The 27,726-nt window shown below is 41.0% G+C and overlaps 2 protein-coding genes across 3 annotated transcripts in view; one reads left to right on the top strand and one right to left on the bottom strand.

The window, feature by feature from the left end:
• The window catches only part of ppip5k1b (diphosphoinositol pentakisphosphate kinase 1b), a 42,916-nt gene extending 39,073 nt beyond the window's left edge, over positions 1 to 3,843 (top strand). For both annotated transcript variants that reach the window (XM_084016690.1, XM_084016689.1), the window contains 2 exons: positions 88 to 201; positions 2,308 to 3,843. In XM_084016690.1, coding sequence (XP_083872816.1) covers positions 88 to 201; positions 2,308 to 2,393 — 200 coding nt within the window. In that variant the 3' untranslated portion in view covers positions 2,394 to 3,843. The remainder of the gene's footprint in view (positions 1 to 87; positions 202 to 2,307) is intronic.
• A 6,165-nt stretch (positions 3,844 to 10,008) lies between these two features.
• The window catches only part of map1ab (microtubule-associated protein 1Ab), a 66,688-nt gene continuing 48,970 nt past the window's right edge, over positions 10,009 to 27,726 (bottom strand). Inside the window, exons 5-7 of the mRNA XM_084017916.1 lie at positions 15,675 to 27,552; positions 14,886 to 15,118; positions 10,009 to 14,286 (exon numbers count right to left, since the gene is read on the bottom strand). Of these exons, the coding sequence (XP_083874042.1) occupies positions 14,131 to 14,286; positions 14,886 to 15,118; positions 15,675 to 27,552 (12,267 nt within the window). The 3' untranslated portion in view covers positions 10,009 to 14,130. The remainder of the gene's footprint in view (positions 14,287 to 14,885; positions 15,119 to 15,674; positions 27,553 to 27,726) is intronic.

Below are 27,726 nucleotides of genomic sequence, written 5' to 3'. Positions count from 1 at the left end.
GAGCCAACTCTACAAAAACTCTAAAAATGTGAAGCACTGTGGGTTTGTTAAATAAACTGACATTTGGAAACTGATTTTTTTCCCCAGCACTCTCCAGCCTGTTTGACTCTCAGAGCCAGACGTCTCTCTATAGCCCTCAGCAGCCGCTGTCCTCCTCTGGTTCTGAAACATCTCTCCGGCCGCCAAGCCAACCTCTGTGGCGTGGGTGTTTTAAATTATTTTATGGCATCATGCAATATGTAGGCTCACTTCTATCTATTCTGATAGATGTCTGCATGCACATGCATCTTAATCAATCTGTTCCTAAAATGTAAGGCCATGTGGTATCCGTTGAAATGTATTTTGATCTGTACATGCAGCATTATGGGTTTTAGTGGATTCTATTTAAAAGTATGAATTGTAAAATACAAAAACAACACATTAATTGTATGAACACTAGTTTTAAAGCCCCATTATTGCTGGTAAAATGTTCCTCAAGGTGGTCAAAATGATTTTTCCATCATATACTGCAGTCACTGATTTGGTCAGCTTCATCTTCTGCCTCGATAAAGGATTTTAATACTCAGCGCTAACCTTTCTGGGGAAAATGACTTCCTGTACGAAAGTAAAGCAAAATCCTGGGCATGCTCAGAGAAACCTCGATTAAGATTGAGATGCATTCAGCATGACCTTCATGGAGATGGTGGCAGATGTGACCAGGTAGGCTTCATTTGTCTGCGATGACCTTGTGGTTACAGATATTAACTGTATCATAACAACCAAGTCATATATTCAATCCCCACATCAGCTGAGAAACCATTCTTCCTTGAAGCAACTTCGTAGCTAGGGCTGCGAACAACTGCTTCTCATTATCTGTAAATCCATTATAAATTTATTTTTTTGATTCGTAATTTTTTGTAAAGTGCAAAAAAGCTTTGCTCACAGTGTTGCTTAGTTGTACATCCTGGCATCTGCAAGATACATTGAATAAGTGGTTATCATCACACATTCAGAAGATAGAAGAAGACACATTTCACTCCGAGCTTCATCAGGCTCAGGAAACGCTCCGACATGCCTTAAGTGTTTAATATACGACAAAGAAATGCGTTTAATCAGTGACGGCACTCTGTTTGTTTTTCTGTTTTTTTTAGTTTATAAAATGTCTTACAAAACAAGCAAAACAACAAAGATATTCAACTTATTATAAAATATTGTCAGCAAATATTTGGCATTTTTATTTGATTCATTATTTATGTATTTAATCATTGAGTTGAGATTGTTTTGTCAACTTTAGCTTTGACATACATGTATGAAACTTTGTAGGTACATAGAACGTCCCAAGATGTACAAAAAGCACGGTCAGAGCACCACCTACTGGCGGGAGACAGTATGCCTCTTTTCACAGTCGTCTGATTTTCATTAAAAAAATGCAGGTGTGGTCTACACCTCATATGCTGAGTCATGATGTAAGATTGGAGATAATTGTTGGGCGCCATCTAGTGAACACAGGACGTGACCTTTAACTTGGTCCGAAACGGGTGAAAATTCTTGCTGCTTTCAGCTTTAGTTTTAATGTAATGTCACCCTCCTCTTCATTCTCTTCTTCACCTCTATTCTTCTTTTTAGTCCCCTGGGTGGTAAGGTGTTTCATTTTAGCCTCTTCCTAGTGTTGCTTATTGATGAAGCATCTGTATCATTCTCCTTTACTTATTTTCTCTTGTATCTCATGTTTTCATTGTGTTTTTATTTACATTGTGCAGATGAGTCGTGGCTTTTTATCTCTCTGTCAGTCTCATCCATTGCACAGTGTACATTCAGACAGGTAGACAAGGTACAGCTGGATGAATATGACTTGTTCTGCTAGTGGCGTGACATCATTTGGTCTCCCATTGGCTGTAATTACAGGACAGCTGTTTGCTGTGCAGTGCAGAGTCATTTAGGCTGTTTTTTTTATGTCAAAACGACCAAAACATCTTGTTTATCGACTAATGAATGGAGACAAAACTCCACGTTAAAATGTACTGAAATATTGACCTTAAATTCTCAGAGTTTTCAAGTTTTCCATTGCAATAGAAGAATTGGCGAGAAAACGCTGTTGCCTACCTGATTTTGTCACGGCTCATGCTTTCATTCTTTGTTCACCTTGTGTGCCTTCACATGACGCACACTCGGTAACAAATAGTACACCCACTCACAGTGGTGTGACAACACAAGGTGATTGCTTGAGCTTTTAAAAATGGAGGATTTTTTTTGTTTTTTAGCTTAAGGTCTGTTTGTTGAATCTGTGTTTCTGAGCTCCAAAGTTAAATGACTGTTTTTTTGTTTTAGATGGCAGTATCCCCTCCAGTGCTGTATCCAGTGCGGGTCCCTCCTCCCCAAACACTGAAAGCCTGAATTTCAGCTTCAGTGAGTAGACCATCTGTCTGAAAAACCACAAGGACTTCTGCGTATCTAAGGCACTATCTGAAGACCTCGGTGTGGTCCGACTCTCCATCATCTATTGCTCTGTCCTTCTACTCACATTCATGCTAAAAAAAACCCACTGGAGGAGATGCTCAGAATGAATATGACCACTGGACTCCTACATGGACTCTCAGGCTGCACACATGTGATCACATCTTCAGCAGTTTATCGCCTCGATCCTCCTCTTCACTTTGATGACACATGCATGAAAGCAGCTCCGACTGAGTAACAACGACTCAACATTCAAACTAGTTGTGACTTTAGTTTGATTTGGATGCTGCCCACATTACAACAATAACAGTGCCTGTTTGTTTTTGTTGTTCTTTTTTTTTTTGCCCAAATGATGTTTGTTAAATATCACAAGCACCAGCTGCCTCATCTCTGACCTTAAGCTGAAATGCTTCACAGACTGTGAGTCAAAGAGTCAACCGTCATTCATTTGCACTTCATTTTTTTTAAAGTGAAATATAGTAACATTTTATCACTTTGACTCATAATTTGTTTCAGCCACAAATGTCTCCACATGCTGGACGCTGAATGGTATCGTCGAGCTGAAACTTGATGGATGGATGTCATGATGTTATCGGTTGAAGTTTATGCGTTATATTTTGTTTTCCAGGAAGAAAAGGCGTGTGTTGTTAAATAGAGGAACAGTATGACCGGGGATGTGATCTAAAAGATTTACAAAGGCTTTTTTAAATTTCCGCTTGACTTTAAAGCTTAAAGGAATCGTTATGGACATTTTGGCAAATTTGCTTATTCACTTCTCACTGAGTTATGAGATGCAGTACCGTTCTCTGGTGAAAATGAACCTAAAGCCAGCAGCAGGTTAGCTTAGCTTAGCTTAGCACAAAGACTAAATGGTGGTTTTATGTGCCTTACTATTTCTGGATACAGTATCTTCACAACACTGCAGTTGTTGAATTAAACCAACGGGATAGTTAGAAGTGTTAGTAATTGAGCTTTACCGGTGTTGGTGGGCAGATTCCTGTTACCAGAGTCAGGCTAGCTCTTCTCCGTTTCCAGTTTGTGCTAAGCTAAGCTAACTGGGTTCATATTTAGGGTAAAAACATGAGACTGCTATCCATCTTCCCGAGCTGTTCTCATCCACAGTTCATACTTTACCTACGAAAAGTACTGTAATGGTATGATCAGCAACAAAGTCCACGTTGGGTTAAATTCCGGTTGATGCACTGATCCAACAAGCACAGGACTTTCCCCCAAAGTCAACTTGGAATTACTTACTTTTGTTACATAACTTTCTTACTTGGCTAACGGCACCTATGCAAGTAACGTAACAAACATTGTTATTTTTGTAACAAATGTGCTTATTTTTAACCCATGTTTGGTCATGAATTTCTGCACTGCTGGTCATTTGTAGAAGAAGGCATGGAAAATGAGGATACTTTGATCTTCTCATCTAACTCTTAGTAAAAAGCAAATACATTTATTCCCCAAAATGTCACTCTCTTCATACGATGATGTACACATTAGAAACATAAGGAATTCACTTTAGTCTGAGGCCATTTTGAACTTAAACAATTTAAAAAGGTGCCGGTTCAGCACAAAAATGGTCTCCTGTGATATAGAAGGGTGAACATAAAACAAACATCAAAAATCTGACACACTTTTGATTTCAGAAGATGACAAACTAAAAGGGTGTGAGTTATCATGTCAATGCTCAGTACCTGTTAGGTTCAAGATAATTTCAGTGAATAGATTTTTAGTTTACGTCATCCAACCAAAATAATAAGAATAATGCAGGATTAAAATGTGTTTGTATCATGTAAAACATGTGCCAGCTGCAACAAACTGTATAAGTATTTTCAATGATTGCCTGCTGTTAAATAGAAACACATTTTATCTCTAAATGTGCATAGAAAATCATATTTAATGTAGTATTGCAGCCACTGTGGATTTCCTGCTGCATTTCTGAGTTATAAATCCCAAAATTATTTTGAGAAAATCTGTGGTGTAGTTTTATTTTAGAAGGGAAGAACCACTTGTTTAACTAAATGGTATTTTTACATGATGAAAACTGAGTGCAGTTTTGTCCGTTGATGCTGAATTCTGACTGTTGTATGTTTGTTGTCAACAAATTGTACGTGTATTTTAATGTAAAATGAATCAAATGACTGTTTCTAATGATCTAACTAGCGATACTCAGGTAAACATGTCATGGATCTACAACTGGAAATTGGTTTTATAAACGTGACTGAAATGGGGGTCATTTCACTTTCAATTATTTTAAAAAGTAATTAATTTATTTGAAACTCTAAATAAATACTTGTATTACTTTGACCAAACCTTGCAGAGTTTAATTTTTATCATAAAACAATGACTTGCAGTTTTATTATTAGAGCTTCATGATGGGCATTATGTTCAGATAGGACTGTCTGTAATACCGAAGTATAAATGGGAGCGATAAAACAGTTCCGGCTAATTTCAAAGGTGCTAAATTGAAAATGAACAGACTCCTGTGTGTGAAGAGCTTTTTTTTCTTGATATCAGGGCATCTAGCTCCTCCTTTGGCCGTGTTATTTTACCAGCGGGGTATCTAGTGACTGGCGGTGCCTGTGTTGGTGGCTTGGATCCTGTACTACCATCAGGACTTTCCTTACTCTATGTGGGTATTTGGCTGTGGCTGACTTCCTTGTGACCTCTTCATGGTTTCCATTTACTTGTGGGACTCCAAGATATTTGTAGCTGTCTAATTCAAGCCCTTCTGGATGCAATCTGAGCACACGTATCTAACCTGAATGCCATCCCAAAGTCTTTGCTCTACATCCTGGCAATGTGGATCAATAAGTGGATGTCACGCTCATTCCTTATATACAGCTTGATGTCATCCAGCGGTATCCGTAGCAACTCTTAGGGATGATCTGGCTGAGGGGGTTCAGGCCAATGCAGCAGCAACAGACAGCAAACAGCAGCGAGGACAAAGCATTTGATGGTTCTGAGAGAACATCCTGTTTATTCTCCTTGCTTTTATTTCTCTAGTGTTCTCTAGACTTCCATTTGAACCTAAATGTGGTGAATTTTAGTTGTACATATTTGTGATTATTTAATGTGTTATTTAATGTCAGCCAAACATCAACAAAGTGGAGGTTTAATGTGCACGGGGTCTGAAACATTTCTGTCTGTCTTGAGGTTCGGCTCCAGCTGTAATATTGGAAAGAAGAGGAGGAGGTAATAAAAAAATCAAACGGTGAAAACATTGTTCAATATGTTATTAAGCAGAACAAATCACATGTGTTCACGCCTGCCATAGGCCTGTTAAAGAGTGTTTGTGTTTTTATTGATGGCCTGCAGTCCAGACTAGTAAGCCTTTTACTGCTTCATAAACCAAGCTCCTTGTCAACACACTCCTCTCCCTCCTTCTTCATTTTCAGTGTTTTCCTCCCTCAAGTTTAAGCCCATCCCTGTTTTTCTTCATTGCTCCTATTTTCTTCTCCTTTCATCTCTTTCTCTCCTTTTCTCATTTCATTTATCATCTCTTGTTGTTTCTTCCCTGCTTCCTCCCCTCTTCTGTCCATTTTTCCTTTCCTTTTTTATCCTAAAGTAATTGTTTCCTCTAATGGTTTGTTCTCCTCTTCATATGTCATCTTCTTGTGTCCTCTCTCCTTGTTTCCGTACCTCTGTCTCTCCTCTCCTAGTTGTATCTCTTTCTCTCTCTCTCTCTCTCTCTCTCTCTCTCTCTCTCTCTCTCTCTCTCTTCCTCTCCTTTAAAGTTTCCTCTCCTTAACTCTTTTCTTCTTCACTTCTCATCTCCTCCTCTCCTTAATCTTGTGCCCTTCACCCTATTTTCTTTCTATTCTGCTCTTTCTTTCATCTTCTCTCCCCTCCTCTTTTTACCTCACCCCATTTTCCTCTCTCTCTCTCTCTCTCTCTCTCTCTCTCTCTCTCTCTCTCTCTCTCTCTCTCTCTCTCTCTCTCTCTCTCTCTCCCTCTCTCCCACTCCTCACCAAACAGCCTTTGAATAGTGATGACTCATGCCTCCTTCTATTGCTCTCATGCGTTACCATGGCAATGCCCCCTGATGTAATTGACTCCTCCTGAGCGATGATTGGTGACGGGAGAGAGGGAGACAGAGACTGCCGACTCACCGGAAGCCAAAAGCTGATGTCATTCATTCTGCCTGTGTTCTTTCTCTCAGGCTTTATTTCTACATTCACACACTTTAACACACACATGTCCATTCATCCTGTCTCTATCCACTGTTCAGCAAACACACACACACACACACAAACTCTACAGTGGCTACCTTCATTCATAGTGATGTCAAGACGACCACTGTTTTGTGACCTTCATCAACTTTACTCCAGTAGTGAAAAAGAAAAAGAAAAATAATTAATGCCATTGGCTACAAAAATGTTAAGTGTAGTGAAGAGGCCAGTTCTGTTCTGGTTAGAGAGCCACGATCTTTCCAGCCCATATGTTTCCGACTGTAAGTGAAAAAGCGTTTGATAAAACACAGGGATTTGTCAAAAGCCTAAATAGTTAAAACTAATAATTATACAGTGAGCTAAAAAGTTTAGTTTGAGAGATTATTATTGTTTTTATTGTAGGTTTGTATGATGTTTGCCTCCAAGATTACCGATGCAAACAAAAACAAAGTGCCACTTGGCACAAAGTCATGTTAATAGTTGGCAAAAGTCCTAGGTTGCTTATTTAGTGTTTGCTAATGAGCAAGCTACCTGCTAGAGGAATAGTTACGTATTTTTTTTCAGTTGAGTTCATAGTAATAATAAGCATATATCAGCACGTAATGTAACATTACAACAATGTTTAAACCATGTGTTCAAGGCTTGTTAACGCTGCATCCTTGGCCTAATACACCCACCTTTCCTTCCCACCCAGTCTAACAACCCTGCCCAAAAAGGATATCACGATTGTTTCTGTGACGTTTGCTCTTTTTTAATAAGCTAATGAGGAAGTTGCTTACTGTGTTTTGCAGCTGTGCTCTCAGTCAGCAGCTCCTGGTGTTAAGTGACTGTCATGAATCACTATAACGTTCAGTACATTTTTGAAGAAGTCAACTAAATGTCATAGTCCAATATCACAAATCACAATTTTCCCTCAAGGATTTCACATTCAGACCCAAATATGACAGTTTATGTCCTTAAAACCTTGGTTTGGAAGGTTATGGATAAAGAAAAACGTCCTCTCTTCCAGGATGGACACACATGCAATAGAAATAAAGTAGAAAATCCGAATGACGATATGACAGATGAACTGTAAATATAACATTTTTGAGAAACTGTGCCACAAACAACACTGTTAGATAACAACAGCTCTTTTAGATAAATGAGGTTTGGTATCAATATATATAATAAATCAATTAAAGGCAAAAACGGCCCAAAATATTACTTAAACAAAAAAAAGCTATATATATGCAGAGACAAAGGGGTTAAACACCGGACAATGTCACAATTTGGTGCCAGAATTTTTACTAAAGCTTTTTAGTTAAAGGTTGTATCAGCGATTCTGGGCCGAAACATAAATGGTCACATTCATCTGTTTTTACCTCACGATCCGCTAGCTGCCCGCCCCATAAGCAGCCCGTCAAAAAAAAAACGTCTCTCTAGGCAGCCTAGGCTCCGAGATCGCACACAAAAACAAATGGTACTACCAACACCTCAAAAGCAAAATAAACAGTGTTCCAACCAATCACAGACAAGGGGTGGGTGGCACGTTCATGAAAATGCGCGTCCATGATCATTTTCAAAACACAGGAGGGAGGGGCTAGCTGGCTCTGTTTGTTTTGGATCTCGCAACGGAAGTGAGGGCAACCAGAATCGCTGATACAACCTTTAAGGACCAGAGTTCCTGCAATTAAAAGTACAATAAAAAAAACAATGATAGACAGAGACAGAGAAGAGTAATAGTAAAGTAGTGGCTGAGGGAAAGTGGGTTCACCAAAAAATAAATTGCAGCATTAAATAATCAAACAACCCCTTCAATGTCATAAAAGGTGTTAGTGTATTTTGGACCCACAGAAAATGACACTGCTGAGTCATACCTTCATGGTTTTGAACCTCTCTTTGTGGTGGTCAAAGTCCTCACTTCCTCTATGAACCAGCCAGGGCAAATATTCTATTAAAAATACATTAGATGCACTTTTCCTGATGTCCTTTATGTGAAACATTGTATGCTACTGTCTTGGCCAGGACTCTCTTTTCAGAGATAAAGGGTAAGAGATCGAAAGATCAGCTCGACTGTGGTCTATAAATATAACCTGCTCTAAGATTCCCTTTTAGGCTTTTTATTTATTTTACATGTATATACCGTTAGCTTTTACACCTGAAATGAAAATGGAAATGGAAAGAGAGAAGTGGGAGGGAAAGATGAGAGGAGAGTAAGAATTAGCTTTGCTGAAGAGAAAATTACCCTCATCGAGTCTCCATCCGAAAACCAGACAGGAGTAAGAGTTAGACCGATGAGTACACGCCCACACCACATGCCCAAATCACCCATAACCCTCTTAAAGTCAAAATGCTCCATCGTGGGAACCTGGAGGAGGGAGGGGAGATTTGCTTGCCGACGTGGCAGCCGATGTCTGGGCTCTGCACCTGAAACGTTACAAATTGCATATAATACTGCAGTAAAGGTCAATGTTGTTTCACTTTTCTTTTTTCTTTTCCTTCCTGAGTGCAGAAAGAAAAGCAACATGGAGGTCGACACTTTACTGCTGTGGAGAAATTAAATGAGCGACAAAGATAAATTCGAGGCCATTCATCACCGGCTGTAATGAATGCAGAGTGTGTTACATGATCAGGCGTAGGCGTGGATCCTGCACGGTTGATTTTGGAGCCCAGATTGATCGTCCAATCCCCATCCCTCAGGGAGTGAGGTTATTGAGTTGCCCTGTTTCTCTCGCTGCTCAGTGAGAGATCCATAGGTTTCAAATGGAAAGCTTCTAAGTTATTTTGACAAGCGGAGAGTGAGAATTCAGCAGTTCTGCTAAGCTTAACTTCGTCTTTCCACCTGACAAATCAAAGCCAATCAATTAGCTGACCTTTTGTCTCCAACACTAAAGACAACAACTCACTTCCTTTCCACATGTTGTATTACAGACTTACTGCTCATTGTGTTGATTCACAAAAACACTTTCTTGTTGGCGTTGTGTAATATGCAGAGATCTCAGGACTTTCAGGTAAGTATTTCAAAGTTTTGCAAAAATGTTTCTGCTGTACATTTTCCTTTTTAGATGGCAGAAACTGTCAGGAACGCTATCTTGGAGACACTCAGTGGAAGTTATAACAATTTGTCTTTTCTATAATAACTTCTCTTTCTACCATGTTTTAAATGTTGTATGACATATAAATTACGGAAAGGCCTATTGTAGTGTGTGTGTGTGTGTGTGTGTGTGTGTAACATGGTTAGCATTCTACTTGCAAATCATCAGCATGTTAGCATTTAGCTTAAAGCTGTGTGCCTCAAAGAGCTGCTAGCAAATCTGTAGCAAACCTTTAGTCACACTTAATTTTAGATGACACAATTTGAAGAGATATACTTAGTTACAAACACTCTGTATTTATAAAATGACACGTAAAGAGTCACACATTTGATTTAAATGTACTTTTATTGATGATCACCAGGCTGTTTCCCTTTTACAATGAATCTGCAGTAGTTCTAATTTTACCAGTTAGATTTAAAGAGACAGAGAGATATTGAGTATTGCGCTGAGGAAGAAAAACATAACTAAGATTAATACAATGCAAAAAAATGAAATAGAATCAAACAGAATTACCAATACAGTGTCTTCTTAACAACATGTTAATAGGGCAAACAATAAAAGCACAGCCCAGTAGTATATTACTGTAGGTCATTTCAGTACCAAGACAATTAGCTTCTTTTTTTTTTTTTAAATATACCTCTTTAAAATAGCACTGCATTTTATTATTTTATTATTATTTCCATGTTAAACAATTACATTCAGGAGTATAACTTAATAAATCACATGCAGAGAGATTAGATGGAAAGATGACACCATATTGTGATCAAATGATATCTTCATTTCAATGCAGGTATGACAATGAATTTGAACTGAAAGATGCTTTTCCTTCAGATTTCTTTCATTCTGTGTCTTGTCACTGTTTGTGTAGTTTTCCTGTTTCGAGGAGAAGTAAGTCGTTTTTATCACACTTCACTAAAAACTGCCCAAAATGAACAGGTATCAAAAGAAGGATAGGTTGTTATATCTTTCAGATTTGTTTCTCTCCAGAGCGATATGTACAAATCTGTGCACAGTACATACATGTACATGTAGCGTTTGTTCAATTTCATTGATGGTTTTTGAATCTGCATGTGTTTCAAGTCATCATCAGGAAAAAGAATAAAGTTGCAGCTGCAGTTAGTGCTGTTTCTGTGTTAATTTTTATTGTTTACTACTGAATCTCAGTTGCTTTCACTCACAATCAAACTTTCCTTCTCTGCACCAGAACTTTTTATTTTATTTTTTTTATCAAACAGTATCTGCTCTCATTCTGTGCTCCCTAAAAGTATTTCCTTCCAGGCTCGCGTGAGTGGTTGTTTTGTTTTTATTTCTTTATTTCTCTATTGTTTGGATCCAGCAGCATTTGTATAGGTAGTACCGACTCTACATTCAGAAAAATAGATCACCTCTATAGTGCATTCAGCTTTGTATAATCATACAGTTCAGTATTGAATGATTCACAGCGTTTGACTGATGCCTTGAAAATCTCAAGGTTGGGTATTTGGACTCTGCCAACTTAAAAACCTCATTCAAAGACAGTATAACATATCAGACCATCCACAAAATCTGACCCATACTTCTTCCCATAGCTTCTTTCTGGCTTTTTGGACACATTTCCAGAGGGCATCGAAGTGGGGTTGAAAAAGACTTGTTGGTTGGTTTCAAGGGAGTTATTTTGACCCTTCGCTTGTCCCCTCAGTGTGCAGACTGAGGGGACAGAGAAGGTTCTTAATGTGCCCTTCAGCTAAACAACTCTCTCCAGAAGAGGGTGTGTACTTGTGCGTGCCCAGCTTTTTAAAATATAATCTACATCAAAGATTCTCCCCACTGGGATTAAAAAAAAGAAGCAGTCTGCCTCTGAATCATCACAAGCATGATATGCATATCAAGGCTTACACAATGCATAATGGACATGTATAATGTTACAGGAGGCCAGGCTGAGCAAAGAACATAGAGGTTTTGGAAGAGGTATGAGGTAGTATGAGCGTGAGTCTTACAAGGAAAGGAAATGGCACTGATCCCTGGCGAGCACCAGCTGACAACATGCTCTAGCCTTCTGTGAAATTTGTTCCATATTTTGAATCGGATGGAGGTAAATGATTGTGTGAACTGCTTTTACTTCCTGACAATCGTTCTCAACATCATCGCTCAAACAACAGTCCTATCTGGAAACCCAAGCCTCCCCTCCTCAATCACTCAGCCTGGCCCATCCCCAGTCCTCACGAAGCAAACAAAAATGAAGAAAACAAATGTAATTAAGAAAGGATTTGCTTCTCAGTACACATTTAGAGGAAATTAAACCAGAATTAGTTGCAAATGCTATTTTGTTTTCAGATATAAATAAAGAAATACAACCTAAATGTTAAATTCAGTCTAAGCATATGAGCGACTTGCCATATCCAAGCAGAAAGACCTTTCATGGTGAACTCAGAGAAAAATCATTCGCCACATCACTGTCCAAAACGAACCGTGCTGCGATATATATAAACGGCTACACACAGAAAAAACGACTTCAGAGACATTCCTTCTTTTATATTTGCATCCAGTACAATCATAATCATTCATGCTCATTCTATAAATATTACTCTGGGATTAATATTAGGTATTTGCTTCAAAACTAAGGTGTTGTCAGCAAGCTCAGTTTGGCAAACGTTCAGTACATTATTTTATTATACAAGGAAAACGTATTTTCTGCTACCACACTCACTCTCCACGGCTTCAACTACAAACAAACTGACTTCTAAACTCTCAGAAAAGTACATTCCTATTTGGTGCAATTTTTTTTGCTCAAATACATTCATATTTGTTTGAAAGTGACATTTCAGAATGTGGAATTGATTAATTGGATAGCAGAGCTCCAAAGTTATTTAGTGTACTAATTCAGTGTGTGGATATGGTTGTGCGTGTACTGTACGAACTGATTGGTCTTCTATTTCAAAGTTGTTAACTTCTCTTTTCTGGTTAACTGATTCTGCTTCAAAATGGCTGACATGTCCATAAAATAACTCCCTCTCTCCAAGACCACAAGCTAAAGGCACATGAAAGAAGCCTCCGGTAACACCCTCACGTTTTTCCTGAAAAATAACCCCAATAATAAATACAAATATTGCAGTCCCCCACTGATGTAACGCTCTCTCTGAAGGGACTAGCAGACAAGCTTCAATTGCTACATTTGTCGAAAGTCACTGCTTGTTTGTTTTTTCCCCCATCGCCTTGTGATATTGACAGAGACTGTTAAAATGTAGCTGAACAGGAGGAAATGACGGATAATGTTAATTAAACCTTCTTCTCAAATGCATGATCAAAAAACACTGCATTCCCCCATAATTTTTGCATCATCACAAAATATATAATTTATTTAACATAACCTCTGTATTGAGATAGAAACATTTACCCTATATGTATACTGGAGTACATACAACCAACGAAGAGCATGATAAAGACTTGAAGAGGAACCATTACGCCCCGGCAGAGATGTGATTATTTTACAAATATCATCCTTTTGCCCGGCGCCAACTAAATTCATCAAGCATAGACAGCCAAACAGTGTAGTGACCTATCTACACTATACTGCATTCCACACTCGAAGGCTGGCTAAAGAAAGGATTAACCCTATGCAGTTCTGAAATAGTCTGAGCTAAAACGTAAGCATCATGCACCAGCAACTTCAGGCACCTCCTAAAACTTCACCACAAATGACGAGAAGAAACTTGTTTTTTTCTTTTTTCTTTTTTTTTTCTTTTACACAACATCAATTTATGTCATTATTGAGTTAAAGCAAAAGCTACTGTAGTGTGACCAGAATTGCCAATGATGATGAGCACAGGTGGTAAATAACCAATACATTGTCTACTGTTGTAAAAACACTGCATATATTCTTCTAATTGATCACTGATTTAAATTTAGGAGATGTTTTTGGAGAAGTTAACTAATAAGAATTTCTGTTTTAACACTGTTTTGGCACTTTGGATGAGAGATTTGCCACGTGCAAGTTTTACGTTTCATTGTTAATTGTGATTGCGCTGAACAATTTACGAACTACACTTTACTCATCTGTGGCATTATGTATGTATTTGTGGGATAATTATGTCTATTTGTCTGTTTCATATGAGGCAAACAAAGCCAGATGATGTTACTGACATTTTTTTTCTTAACGACGTTAGCGCTAGTATAAGCGATGTGTTTGAGCAGACAGTTAACTCACAGAAGGAAATATAAAAGTAGTCATTATTTGCTGTTAACCCCACTATCACAGAGAGCATGAACCCAGACAGAGTTTTGACTTTGATTTCAACCAACAGAATCTAGTGTAGCCTATAGAGGGCTCAGCAAATGCTTTTGAGACTAGTACCATGAGAGCGAGAAGCTTTGAAGAAGCAGAGTGCCGTTCGTCCTCGCTATACCTCGAGTGAGAACAGATGACAGGGAGGGGGGGGGAGGGATGGGGAGCACAGTAGGGCTCATGAAGCTCAGAACTCAATCTTGCAGGCAGGGAAAGACTCGTCCTGCATGACAACGGTGCTGCTGGAGGCCAGAACCATGATGTTCAGGTCCTGCTGCCGCTCGTGGGTCTGCTGGTACCAGTCCCGGGTCACCTCCGTGTCATGGGTCGGGATCAGAGTCACCTGATGGGGACACAGGGAAACAAAATGAGGAGGGAGATAGTAGGGAGGAAATGATGGGAAAAAGATAACCGGTAACACAAATGAAAACATGACATTTTTCACAACATACTATACTTTCACTTTTGTAAAAACATTTTTGACGACTTACTATAGTATTTCTTTTAAATTACATTTCTGACATACTATATAATGATTATATATAAAACAATGTATATTTGTTTTAAGACTACATACTATAATATTATTATTTTATTGTATTTTAAATGTCATTTTTCACAACATACTATGACTATTTTCATGACATTTATGACATTTTTCATAACGCACTATTTTTGAAAGATTTGTGAGATTTTTCACAACATATTATACGTTGAATTTTTTATGAGATTTGTATTTATATCGTGCCACTTTTGTGAAATTTCTTGACATAGTATATTTTGACTTTTTTCATTAACTTTTTCACAACATACTTGCTATGACATTTGTAAGATATTTTCACGACATACTATACTACGGTTTTACAATACTCAGCCCAAGTGGACACACTTAAATGCAGAGGATAGAAATGGAGGCACAGACAGCCTGATGAAGGTAAATACCTGTAAATTGGAGCCCCACTGAGCTTTTCCCTCCAGTAGGGCGTCCAGGACTCCACGGCTGGGCTCTCCGCTACCTGGGTCGTTCCCGCTCACCACATAGTACGAAGCTCGCACTCTCTTGAAGAATTCCTGGTCCACGTTCTTGGCACTGCAGTGGTTGGGCACATAGGCCAGGTCGACATAAACAGGTGGTCCCGGAGGTACTGTCGAGCTAGTTTTCTGGGCGTTGTTAGCTGGAGGTCAGAAAAGTTACAGAATAGCATTACAGGGCAATAATAATTACAGGGCAACTGCACTACAGTTGGAAAGACCAACTTTTTCCTCAACTGATCAAATTACATTCTGTTCACTATTTATCTATCCAAATCAATTATTCTGAAAAATATGATTGTAATGTATTATCAATGATGAAGAGCAATAAGTGGACATTGTTACATGTTTGAACCAAAATAATCATGTTGTGATTTGATGTGATTTAAAAAAAACAAAAACACTACGTAACTGTTTACACTGCATTTGTATTGCTTATTTATAAGCATTTCAATGTGGTTAATTGGTGAAATTCAATTGGATCATTGGGTCTTAAACATCGACTTCTAACAACATTTTTAACGTTAAAAAGTCAATACCAATATCAAGTATCATCAATATCTCAAATATGACTTCTGGCTCAGGAAATAAAAATCCTTTTTGTCTTTTTTTGCCTTTTTATAGCAGTTTCAATCAACCCAGGAAGCATGATGAAGGTAGCTTCATGTTATATTGCACAATGTGAAGATGTTAACACACCTGAACTACTCTTGACACCATTGACCAAGCCTTTCCCGGGGTTGAGGATCTCACTCCTGGAGCCTTGAGTCTCAGACATCTTGATCAGTCTGGAGCTTCTGTCTGTGTCCTTCCTCCTGAGGGAGGCTGATCGAGGTGAGGCAGAGTCCTTGGAGGTCTGCTTCACTGGGGTAGAGGACCTCTTCCTGACTTCTCCCTTACGAGCGGGGGAGGCCGACTTAGGTTTGCCCCTTCTAAGGCCCTTTGTGGTTTTGTGCTCCTTTTTAAGAAGTTTCTCTGTGATGCTGTGGTCATTGAGAAGAGCCTCTGGATCTACCATGCACACATCTGGGTGCGGAGGGTGGGGATGAGGGTCCTTCATCGGGGTGGGAGGGGGATCGTGAGTCTTCTCAGCTGACTTTGGTGAGGAAGGACGGTGAGCCCCCCCAGCTCCAGATAATTTGTCCACTGGCAGATGTTCAGCGTCTTCGTCCGAATCCAAATTTCCTTCAGCTGTTATCGATGGACACTCCTCGGTTTCTGGAGGGACGTCGGAATCGGACTGTGACGGCAACGACTCGCTCACTGATGTTGGAGGTGTTTCCTCTCCAGCTAATGTCACAGCCAGACCAGATGACATGGTGCTAGGCAGCTGGTGTGACCCCTGTCCAGTGTCTCCAGGGGAACTCTGAGAGTGGTGGCACCTCTGCTTGTGCGACCTCCTTTTCACAGAGTGTTGCTCCTGATCGTCCTCGTCCCCTTCCTGGGAGTGGTCACTGCGGCTCTCCTCATCGCCCTCGCCCTCATCACTGGAGAGCTGATGAGGGCTTGGGTTGATGAATGATGGAGAAAGTTCTCCTTTGCGATGTTTGTATTCGCAGGAAGAGTAGCTTGCAGAGGAAGAGGTGGCCCCGGTGTCCAAGTCAGAGGGACGATCAGCCCTCACGGCTCCTTTGCTAGACGTTTCAGTGTGGAAGGTGTCTTTTGAGGAGGTCAAAGAGGAACTGTGGACACTGGTTATCCATTCCAGCGCTTCCATTGCTTCCTCTTCCTCTTCGTCATCATCCCCATAACCTGGAGGAGGGACACTTGGGCAGTCCTCAGGCCTCTGAAGTAGCTCCCAATCAGATATACTGCTCCTTCTCCTGACCTCTAATCTCTCTGTTGGCTTCTCCAACAAACTTTTCTTCTCTACTCTTTCTGCCTCTCCTTTCTTACTATATTCTGCTTTTTCAGACATCTTTATATCACCTGTTGCCTTCTTCTCCTCTGTGCTGTCTTTACCTGACTTTTCCTCCATTTTCGTTTCCTCTATTTTCTGTTTGACATCACTGTCTTTAGCACTCTCTGTCTTTTCATCTTTTTCGGACACTTTCACATCTTCCTTCAAAGGTGCTTTTACCTCTGGTGTTTTCTCTTTTGTCTCCTTATCTTCCTCTGTTTTGGACTTGTCTGTTGTGGCACATGTGGTTCCTACTCCACTGTCAATGAGTGAAGTAAGTGAGGCTGTCTGTTGAGTTGTTTCCATCATCATGTCAGGTTTAGACACAATAGTAGTAGAGGTGGTGGTGACAGTCTTCATCTCTGTGGACTGTGTGGTACTTTCTACCACATATGTCTCAGTTATTGATGAAAAACTCTCCTTTTGCTCAGCCATTATGATTTTTTCACATTCAATATGACATGGTATGGTGCTGTCCTCCATTTCAAGTGTAACAGGCTCCTCATCTTCTGACGACTCTTGGGACATCTTGTCAGAGGACTCTGCCCTTTGCAAGGGAGAGACATCAAAGTGAGCCTCTGATGTGGATAAACTCTCTGACACCTTTACAGGTTCAACACTTTGTAATGAAGGTTCTGCGGAGGATGTTGTCATCTTAGTTTCTAGCATATAAAAGCCATCAGTGCTTGACTTTGATTCAGTTTCAGGCTTTGCTGAACCACTTTGATCCTCAGTCTGTTTGGCAATGGTAGACGATGGTCTGGTCTCACCAAACTGACTGGGTAAAGACACCCTCATTGCAGGTTTCATCATAACCTCCATGTACTCGTCTCTCTGAAATCCTCCAAAGCAGGAGCTTTGAGGCTCTGCCCTGGAGGATGACTCCTCTTTGGCTAGAGGCACCGCAGAGCTTGGTATTGTGGTGAAAGTTTTGGCTTTGTTTTCAAATTGTTGGTTCAAAGGTGTAGAAGTTGAGGCGGAGGATGAGTAACTGTATGATGTAGATGAGTATGTTGAAGTAGAGTATGTTAATGTGGTGTATGTGCAAGGTGATGATACAGTTTCCTCATGTTTTGTGGTGATTTCTAGGGTCTGCCTCTGATCTGCACTTTCTTCTTGGACATCTTGTTGGGTGTAATATTTATCATCACTTAGCTTGGATAGGTGGGAGGCATATGAGGGCAGAACGGTTTCTTTCTCATCTTCCTTCAAGCCTACTTGACTCTCCTCAGAAAAACCTCCAGGCCTACTCAGTCCGATGTCAGCATAGCTACCTCTTCGGGGAGGGGAGGGAGAAGATGCAGTCTTTGACATGGACTCTGAATGGTCAGGAGGCAATAAGATGCCTGTTAAGCTGCTTGTGGATGTTTGTTGACAAGTTTCCTTTTTCAATAAGTTTGGTGGCGGGGAAACTTCATTATCACCTCCTTTTTTGGACTCTAGTACTTCATAAGAAGTAAAATCCTCTGCCGAAGACAACCTTCTCATTGTGGTTGGTTCAGGAGACAAATGTGTTTTGTCTGCATCCTCTGCTTTCTTTGTTTCAGGAAGTTTTGGGGAACCTGATGTAACAAAACTGCTTTCGTCCATTCTGCAAGCACTTGGGTCTGGTGACGGAATTGGTTTACCTCCTTCTTCACTCTTTGTGTCTGGAAGTTTGGATGTGGCTGTATCATCTACTTTGAGTGGTTTTGTTGTGTCCTGCTTGTCTGAAGCAGAGGCACCATCAGGTGTTGTTTTATAGACTGTTTCTTCTTTAAGGAAGCTTGTTTCAGGCAACTGAGACTTTTTGTTTGAATCCTCTACCTCTGCTAATGAAGCACTGTCGCCAGAGCTACGTCTGCACATTTCTTTTTCAGACTGTTCTCTGGCACCCTTTTCAATATCTACATCACTCAAATCCTCATCTTCTTCTTCCTCCCCCTCCTCATCTTCATCTTCATCATCATCATCATCATCGACATTGAAATCTTCTCCTTCTACAAGTAATCTTTTATCTATCAGGCTCTCTTTTCCATCAGAAAAGTCTAACATGGATTTACAGGAGGCAGAGCTGCTAATTTGACTATTATCAAATGCTAAAACATTGTCGTCGATTTCATGTCCTGAAAATGTAGCAGCAGATGCAGTCCTAGATTCACTTGAAGTTTCTTCCTTCTCTAAAGGTGATGCTTGTTGAGGTAAAATGTCTTTTTCTGCAGGTGAATGCCGTCCAGATGGAGATCCGTCTCTTTCATGATCAGATGACTCCATTTTGTCTTTGAGCGACTCCGCAGATTTTTCTTTCTCTTTTTCTGTTATTCTCTTTTCTGTGAATTCACCAAAAGCTACGGGGGTAGCTGAAACTTGGGCACCAAGATCGGATTGACTCCATGATGGAGAGGCTGTTTCTTGTCTTAATGACACACCTGCTGATTGAACAGCAGCACTTGTAGAAACGGTATCACTTTCTTCTGTCGACCCTGTTTGAAAAGCTGCTGCAACAGCACTTTCCTTCATGTCCTCTTTCTCTTTCTCTGATTTCTCTGGTTTATCCTCTTTGGGACTGAAAGAATAACCCTCAGCACCCTGGGACATTTTGTTATCTTGCATGTCTACAGATGAAAAGCTCTTGTCAACATAAGGTGTATCTGGTCTTTCTTCTCTCTCACTCTCTTCCTCTTGGCCTTTCTCTCTGTCTTCATATTTAGGCGAGGCACTTTGACTGTGGCTGCTTCTTTCACTTTCTGTGAGGGACACCGGGCTGTAGTCGACTCTACTAAAAGACAGAGGCTCCTCTTTGTACTGATCAGCCAGGAGGAACATGGCTCCTCCAGCCTCTGTCTGACTTGTTCTTCTGTTATCATCGATACCCATATCAGACGTGTGATCGAAACCTAAAGATTCCTCACTTTCATCTCTAGAGTCCAAATCGTGATCCTTTGGGATGGGCTTTTCATATGGATCATACTTGGATGCACCAAATGTTTGTTTTCCGTCCCCGAGGACTACACTGATCGTTTCCTTCTCTGAGGTCTTTTTTGCAATGTCTGATTTCACATCTTCAGAGTGACTGGCATCCTCGGAATCTAACATAAAATATGAACAAGGCTGTGATAATCCCGGAGAAGCCACCTCTCGCTCTCCTTCCATCTCCCTCTCTGCTTCCTTTCCTGCTTTCTCATCCAGCTTTGTCGGGGGCGATACTTGTTTCTCCTTTTGTGGGGTTTCCTCCACACTGGACCGGCTGTCAGTGCTTGAGAGTGTAAAGCTCCTTGGTTGACTGTCAGTGCTCGATACTGTTGACAACACAGGCTTCTTCTCAGTCGAGTCAGATATCTGTTCTTTAGCTGCTGGGATATCAGACGCGGTTTCTTGTTTGAGAGTAGAAGTCGTCTCCTCTTTTGATGTGGCGATATCAAAGGAGGGCTCTGGCTTGGCAAGTGGTGCAGATGTGGCTTCTGTTTTTACAAGATCTTCGCCTGCTTCAAGTCTGGATTCTTGTTGGTCAAACTCTTTACCCTCCCCATCAATAGAAGGCTCCTGCATTGTAAGTGTTGGAATTATCATCGAAGTCTGCTCCAATATCAGCGGTTTAGTTTGGTCACTTGTCAGTGTTTTTTGGGATGAAGGCAGACCTGCAGACGAGATGTCATGTTCTGATTTTCTTGGCTCTACTGACAAAGGTCTGGAGCCTGCTCCTCCCATACAAATGTCCTCCTCCTCCTCCTCTTCTTGATCTTCCCTGTCTTCATCAGAAGACTGAACCACAAATGGTGGTTTGTATTCTGATTTGGATGCCATTGCTGCTTCTCCTGATGCTGTCGATGCAGGTTGTTTAATGGCTTTGTCCAGGTCTTTCTCTTGCAACTCCTCTCTCTCCCATTTCTCCTCTTTGGTGTGGTCTGCATCACCATGTTCTTTCTCAGTTATCTCATCTGTCTTTTTGTCAGTGACGTACTTTTCTGTCATGATCTTTTCATCCTTGGTGTCAGTCTCATAGGTGTATTCTTTTTCTTGTTCTTTTTCCATTTTCTGTTCTTTGCTCAGTTCAGCAACGTGCGTGTCATCTTTTTCTTTCTCCAGCTTCTCTTCTTGACTTGTGTCTTTTTCTTGTTCTTTTTTGTCCTCCTGGATGTGGCTGGGAGACACACACATGTCTTCTTTCACAGGTTGCATGTCTTCGCTTGATGTAGCTGCAGCAGTGTCTTGTTGCATCTCTATTGGTATAGTGCCAGAAGTTTCCTTCACTTTCGGAGATCCAGTAAGCTTATCAGATGTTTCTTCATGCTTATCACTGATGTGACAAGTATCATCCTGCATGTCTTCGCTTGATGTAGCTGCAGCAGTGTCTTGTTGCATCTCTATTGGTATAGTGCCAGAAGTTTCCTTCACTTTCAGAGATCCAGTAAGCTTATCAGATGTTTCTTCATGCTTATCACTGATGTGACAAGTATCATCCTGCATGTCTTCGCTTGATGTAGCTGCAGCAGTGTCTTGTTGCATCTCTATTGGTATAGTGCCAGAAGTTTCCTTCACTTTCGGAGATCCAGTAAGCTTATCAGATGTTTCTTCATGCTTATCACTGACGTCACAAGTATCATCCTTTTTAGTTATCTCTTTTACCAAAGACTGAGCCAACGGAAGATCTAGATCTTTTGTATCATCAGTCTTAGATTCAGACTCAAGAGGATAATCATCTTCCTCTTTTTTATCATCTTTGGTGCTGAATGTTGGTTTGACGGATTCAGTTTCATGACTGTCCTGTTTGTCTTCAACCTTGATAGCTTCAACTATAGATATCTCTTTTGCGTCCTTGGGTTGCTCTACGCTGGATTCTGTTTCTTTCTCCTTCTTTGTGTCATCTTTTACAATCTCTTCATTCTTAATTTCCTCCAGAATCGGTTTGTGATCAGAGATATCAATCTTCTCCTGCTCTTTAACCTCCTGCATTTGTAACGGTTTGTCAGAAATGTCAATTTTTGCCACATCTTTGTCATCCTCCCTGCCTTTGACAGGTGTGTCATCCTTCTGCTCCTTAATGGATGCAACATCAGACATCTTTTCTTTCTCTATTTTCATGTTATCCTCTTTAACTTTAATTTCATTGTCCCAACTTTCATCCTTTGGGATTTCTTTTGCCTCCTCCTTGATAAGTTTCACATCAGATGTATCACATTTCAACTCTACCTTCTCCTCATCTGCAGGGGGTTTTACACCAGCAGTGTCTTTGTTTTCCTCCACCTCGGTAGGTTTGAAACCAGAAATTGCATTCAAGTCTTCTTCTTCCTTGATTGGTTTAATAACAACACTATGATCTTGAATTGACACAGGAGTTTCCTCCTTATCTTCTGCTTTCCCTGTTTCTTCTTCTGTCGTTGTTTTGACCATTAAAATATCTTTACTGATATCTTTCTCCTTTTTATCTTCCACTGTGGATTTCGCAACAAATTCATCCTGGGATGATTTGACGGCGGAAATATCTTCACTCATCATTACATCCTCTTCCTCCAACTTGGCGGGTTTGACAACAGGAGTGGCATCTTTATATGTGTGTGCTTCTTGCACCTTTTCGTCCTCCAAGACTGATTTGACGTCATCCATAAGTGTCTCTTTTGCTTTTACTTGAGTTGATGCAGCAGCAAAATCATCTTTATGTACTTTTTCATGCTCTTCCTCCATCTTTGTAAATGTAATGGAAGCAGTATCATCTTTACTCTCCTCTTGTTCCATTTCTTCTCCAAGTGTTGGTGAAGGAGAAGTATCTTCCATACTTGTCACCTTATCTTTTTCCTCTGCCTTGGTAAGTTTTATCGCACCAGTATCATCTTTACTTATATCTTTCTTCATTGCTTCTTCTGTGGTAGTTACGAGGATGTAAGCATCATCCTTGCTTGTTGGCATATCTTTTTCCTGCTCCGTGGAATGTTTGGTGTCTGAACTATAATCTGTAATGATCTCTTTATCTTTTTCCTGCTCTGTGATTGGCTTGGTAGTAGGGATTTCATCTGTAGTCAATGGTGTATCCTTTTCCTTCACCGTGTGGGCGCTAATGGGCAAGACAGCGTCTTTACAAATCTCTTGTCCCTTTTCTTCTTTCATGGTAACTGTAGCCGCACCAACCTTACTAATTAATTCTTCTTCTTTGGCGAGTTTAGCAACAGTGATGTCACTCATCTTTTCATCCTTTTCGCTCTGTTCATCTGTAAAAGGCATAGCAGCAGAAGCATCTACCTTTTCCATATCTTTTTCCTCTTTCTTATCGATCACTTTGATATCAGATGTTTCTGTATCCTCCTTCTTTTCATATTTAGGTGGCTCAATTATGGGCACATCGTCCCTCTTTACCTCTTTCTCCATCTTGTCTTTGGTGAGGACCTTTTCGACCTCTTCAGTCTTTACAGGGGTTATATCAGAATGATCTGTCTCTTTCTTATCCTCCTCTTTCAAAATCTCACTATCAGACACATCGTCTTTTTTAGGCTCAGTGTCCTTAGCCTCGCCTTTTATTTGTTTGGCCTCAGAAGTAACAATTTCCGTCTCTGCATCTTCAGGAATTGTGATTTCAGGAGTCCTTATTTGTTCCTTTTCAGGCTTTTTCTCTTCATCTTTAATGTATATATCAGCAGTGAAAATGTCCTTTGCAGTCTGCTCTTCTTCGATGGATTTAATATGAGAGGTATCAGCCTTTATTGTGTCTTTCTCTACTTTCTCATCCATGGTGGAAATAACAGCAGAAACATCTTCCTGGATGACTGATTTCAGTTTTTGTTCATCCTTAATTGGAATGACATCGGCGTTGTCATCTTTTTCTTTCTTCTGTTCCGCCTTAGCAGTTTTAACTGCAGATTTATCATCATGATCGTCGTCATCATCTTTCTCATCCAGAAATTGACTCTCCCTCTCTGGAAATGTACCTTTAATCTGGAATTTAGGTTCCTTCTCTTTGAGTCCATCATCTTCATCATTTCCTCCAGATGAGATGAGGGAATCCTTCACTGACACAGGTGGCTGAAGTTCCGTTAAAGACACAGCAACAACAGGGGTCATCTCTGCCTGTTTGTCTTCATCTTTTGACACTGAAGTGTCTTTTTTCACCTCCTTCGTCACCGCAACTTCTTTTAAGTCTTTCTCAAGTGGTTCGTCCAAAGATGTTGAAACTTCTACTTCATGCTGATCTGCTTTCGGTTTATCAATATCTTTTTGGGTCTCATTTTCTGCTTCATCTTTCTTTTTAGTTTTGGCATCAGTTGTTGTGTCAGCATCGACGAGCTCTCCCAAATCAGGGAAAACCTTCATCTTGTCTTCCACTGGTGACTGACGAAGAGGAGAATGAGCTGCACTCGGTGGTCCGGACTGTGGAGGGGAGGCCATTTTCACAGTGATGTCATCTGGACTGAAGCAACGATCTTCACTCTCTGAAGTCACTGAGTCGGATCCAAAAGGTCTAGTAGGCACAACAGATGAAATATCTTTAGGTGCAATAGCACCTATATTTTCCTCTTCAACTGGTAGGTGGACTGGTTTGGTATCTTGTAAAGATAATGGTGGAACAGAGCCAGCAATCTTTTCTATGTTTGTCTCTTTACCCTGTAATAAGTGTAATGAAGCATAGCCCTCTTGGATTTTCTCCAGCGAAATGTCAATATTAGGAGTTTGGTCTTCTTCCTCCTCTTCTTCCTCATCGTGAGCTTCAGCAGCTTTAACCGTCGTCTTCACTTCTGCAACAGGAAGGTGCAAGTCATCAGATGGAGACTTGGGTTGTTTGTCTTCTTCTAAAGAAGGTGGTGAAATAGTTCCTGCAGAGAGTGGTTGCTCTTTGCCTTGAGGGGCGTCAGGTGGACTTGACAGGGCAACGGGACTTTTGGGTGGTTCCTCAGCTGGAGGTGCTGCAGAAGATGCCACAGATTGGTCTTCGGCGATAGATGTAGGGACCGAGGACACTTTGTCATACTCGGTGATTGATGTTGCAGAAGACACGTGCTCCTCTTCTGCCAGAGGAGCAGTGATGATGTTGGTGAACACTGACACCTGCTCCTGCACGCCTGGGATAAAGCTTTTCTCGGTCATAGCTTGTATCTCCCTCATGCCGTGAATGTTTACAAATGATTCGGTCTGATCTGGAACAGAGACGTCATAAGCACCGACGTCATACTGAAGGTGTGGTATCCTCTCCTCGGCCTCCTCGTGAATCTCCTCGTCAGAAATGGTCTGTTCCGTCTCAGAGTAGCCGGGGATGGTCTCGTCGTGGATGTAGGAGATGGGTTCAGCTGCACCTGCTCCTTGAATTACTGATGTTATTGGAGCTGTGGCCCCTCCAACATGTGACAGGTAGCCCTCCTCCTCTTCATCTTCTTCTTCAGCTGCAGTCAGAATTTCTGTGTTTTTCCTTTCAGTGACCATTTCTTCTTCCACTGCATCTTCACGTTTGATCTCTTCATCTGCTATTACATCTAAATCTGCTACCTCCTCGAGTTCGGCTTTCTCCAGTGCCTCCTCATCCTCCTCCTCCTCTGCAGAGGGAATCTTTTGAAGCTCCTCTTTTGTCACAACCTCATGTGAGAAATGTTCTAATTTCTCCATTTCTTCTAACTCATGTTTCCTTTCGAGCCCATCGTCCTTTTCCTCCTTCCATTTTGCTTCATCTTCCTCTTCACCTATTCCCATATCTTCTTCGACCTCCTCTTCTTTTTTCTTTTCAGCAGCTGGGGCCTCTTCTTCCTCATCTTCCTCATCTTGAATTGCTGCCCCTTCATCCTCAAACTTTTGAGCCTCTTCAATTTCTCTCTCTTGTGTCAACTCTTTGTCTGTGATTTGAGTTTTCGCCTCTTGGGCTGCTGCTTCCTTTTCTGGAGACTTTGCGTCAGGTGGAATTTCAGATATAGTTTCTTCTGCTTCCTGTTTCTCTTGGGTAAGGTTTTGTGCTGTCAGTTCACAGCTCTCTGCTGAAACAGCTTCAACTTTGTTCACATCTCCAAAATCCTTAGTGAGGTCTTCGGGTGTTGAGGGAACAGACGTGCCCTCAACAGCTCCATTCTCTATTGGTTCTTGTTGAATAGTTTCAGGTTTTGACTCCTCTGGCTTCGGCTCAGCAGGTAAAGCCTTTGGTGCTTTGATTTTTCCAGTCTTTGATTTACTTGACACTTTAGCTTTGTGTAATGTCTTTCTGACCTCTGGTGTAAACGGTTTCAGGTCAGGTTTGGTCATTTTTCTCAGTTCTGGTTTGGATGTGTCGTTCTTTTTGTCATCTTTGGATTTCGCATCTTTCTTTTCATCTTTTTTAGCAGAAACATCTTTCTTTACTTTCTTGATCTCTTTCTTTTCCTTGTCCTTTTTCTCGTCCAGTTTTGACACCCTTTCCTTTGAGTGCTTTTTTAAGGACTTTTCTTTCAGTAGTTTTTTCTTTTCGGGCACATCACTTTTAGATTTTATAGTTTTAGTCGGTTTTGTCTCCTCTATTTTCTCTGATATATTTTCCTTGACAGAGTCACTCTTTGCCTCAGTGGCGGCTGACACATCATCTTGTCCTTCACTTTCTTTCTTTGAGGCTTTTGTAGTAGTCTTTGGGGATGACTTGAGACTCTCTTTGCTGTCTGTTCTTTGTTTTAACTTGGTTTGTTTTACGGCAGAGGGAGGAGCTCCGGAGGCAATATCCTTTTGTGTGGCTACAGGATAGCGCAAGAAGTCAAGGTGCTTTAATTTTTCCAGCCCCTCTAGGATCTTGTTTTGTGGTGCATTCCCAGGGAACAGCACTCTGATGATTTTTTCTGCAGGGTTGGCAGGAAGCCAGACAACTAAGGCTGTAACTGATGTCAGGTAGGGTACAGATATTTCTCCTTCTTTCCCATTAGGCAGCACAATACCAGTTTTGGCCTTGCTGTTGCCAGCCCACTTCTGCATTAAAAACTGCATCTCTTTACTGTCTTTGACAGGGTTGAGAATATACATGTCTAACCGGCCTACTCCCATCTTGTGGAACAGGGTCATGGGCTCGATTGTGTTGCTGACCACTCGAGAGAGCGGCTCAGATTTTATTCCTAGTTTGTTCAGGTACTGCAAAGTCAGGGAGGCCTCCTCGATGCTACGTTTCACTTTAAGATTAGATTCTGGCATACGAAGCTTCTCTGGCACGTTGAAGAATACCACACCTAGTTCAGGAGAGATCAGGTTCTTCATCCAGGTGCTGTAGTTGGTGGAGTCTTGAGACTGCTCCTCCTCCTGTTCTGCTATTTTCCTCTGAAGCAGCCCATTGATACCTGGGAGATTGTCAGCACCAATGTGTGTGAGCAGAATTGAGTCTATGCGGTCCAAGTGACGAACCAGCTTCCAGAAGCATGATTTTCGTTCAGAGCCTCCATCAACTAAGATGTTGAAGCCATTCACAGCAAAGAGAGCAGAGTCTCCTCGTCCACCGGGAAAGATGTAGCAACATGGTTTGGACAGTTTCAGGAAGCCTCCGGATGTGGGTGGCTCCAGGAGGTCAAAAGGTGAAGGGACATCAACAGTCTCAGAGATGTACTCTGTGAACTCGGTGACGCCCTCCATCTTGGGAAGAACAGACTCAGGGTTTAGTTTGTATTCCAGAAACTCCCGCAGGGTCTGCTGCTGTCCCAGGGAACTCCAGCCCACCTCCCTGCGGCAGGACACAGTAAGTGTAGCCTGCTGCTTGGGGGCTGTTGTGCCCAGTAATTCACTGACCTGCAGAAGGGACACACCCAGACACATCGGTCAGTAACTAATGCCTAAATGCGGTAGACTTGAAAAGAAGTTGGGGGGGGAATAATTGTCAAGTTGACGAGTCTTTGAGTCAAGGTATGTGTTAGATTATTTTAAAGAGTATCTAAACCTCAGAGTTTTGGCTAAATGCCTCTA

This window comes from Eutrigla gurnardus, assembly GCF_963514095.1.
Source record: "Eutrigla gurnardus genome assembly, chromosome: 9".
Taxonomy (NCBI): domain Eukaryota; kingdom Metazoa; phylum Chordata; class Actinopteri; order Perciformes; family Triglidae; genus Eutrigla; species Eutrigla gurnardus.
This window is presented reverse-complemented; position numbering and strand designations above follow the sequence as displayed.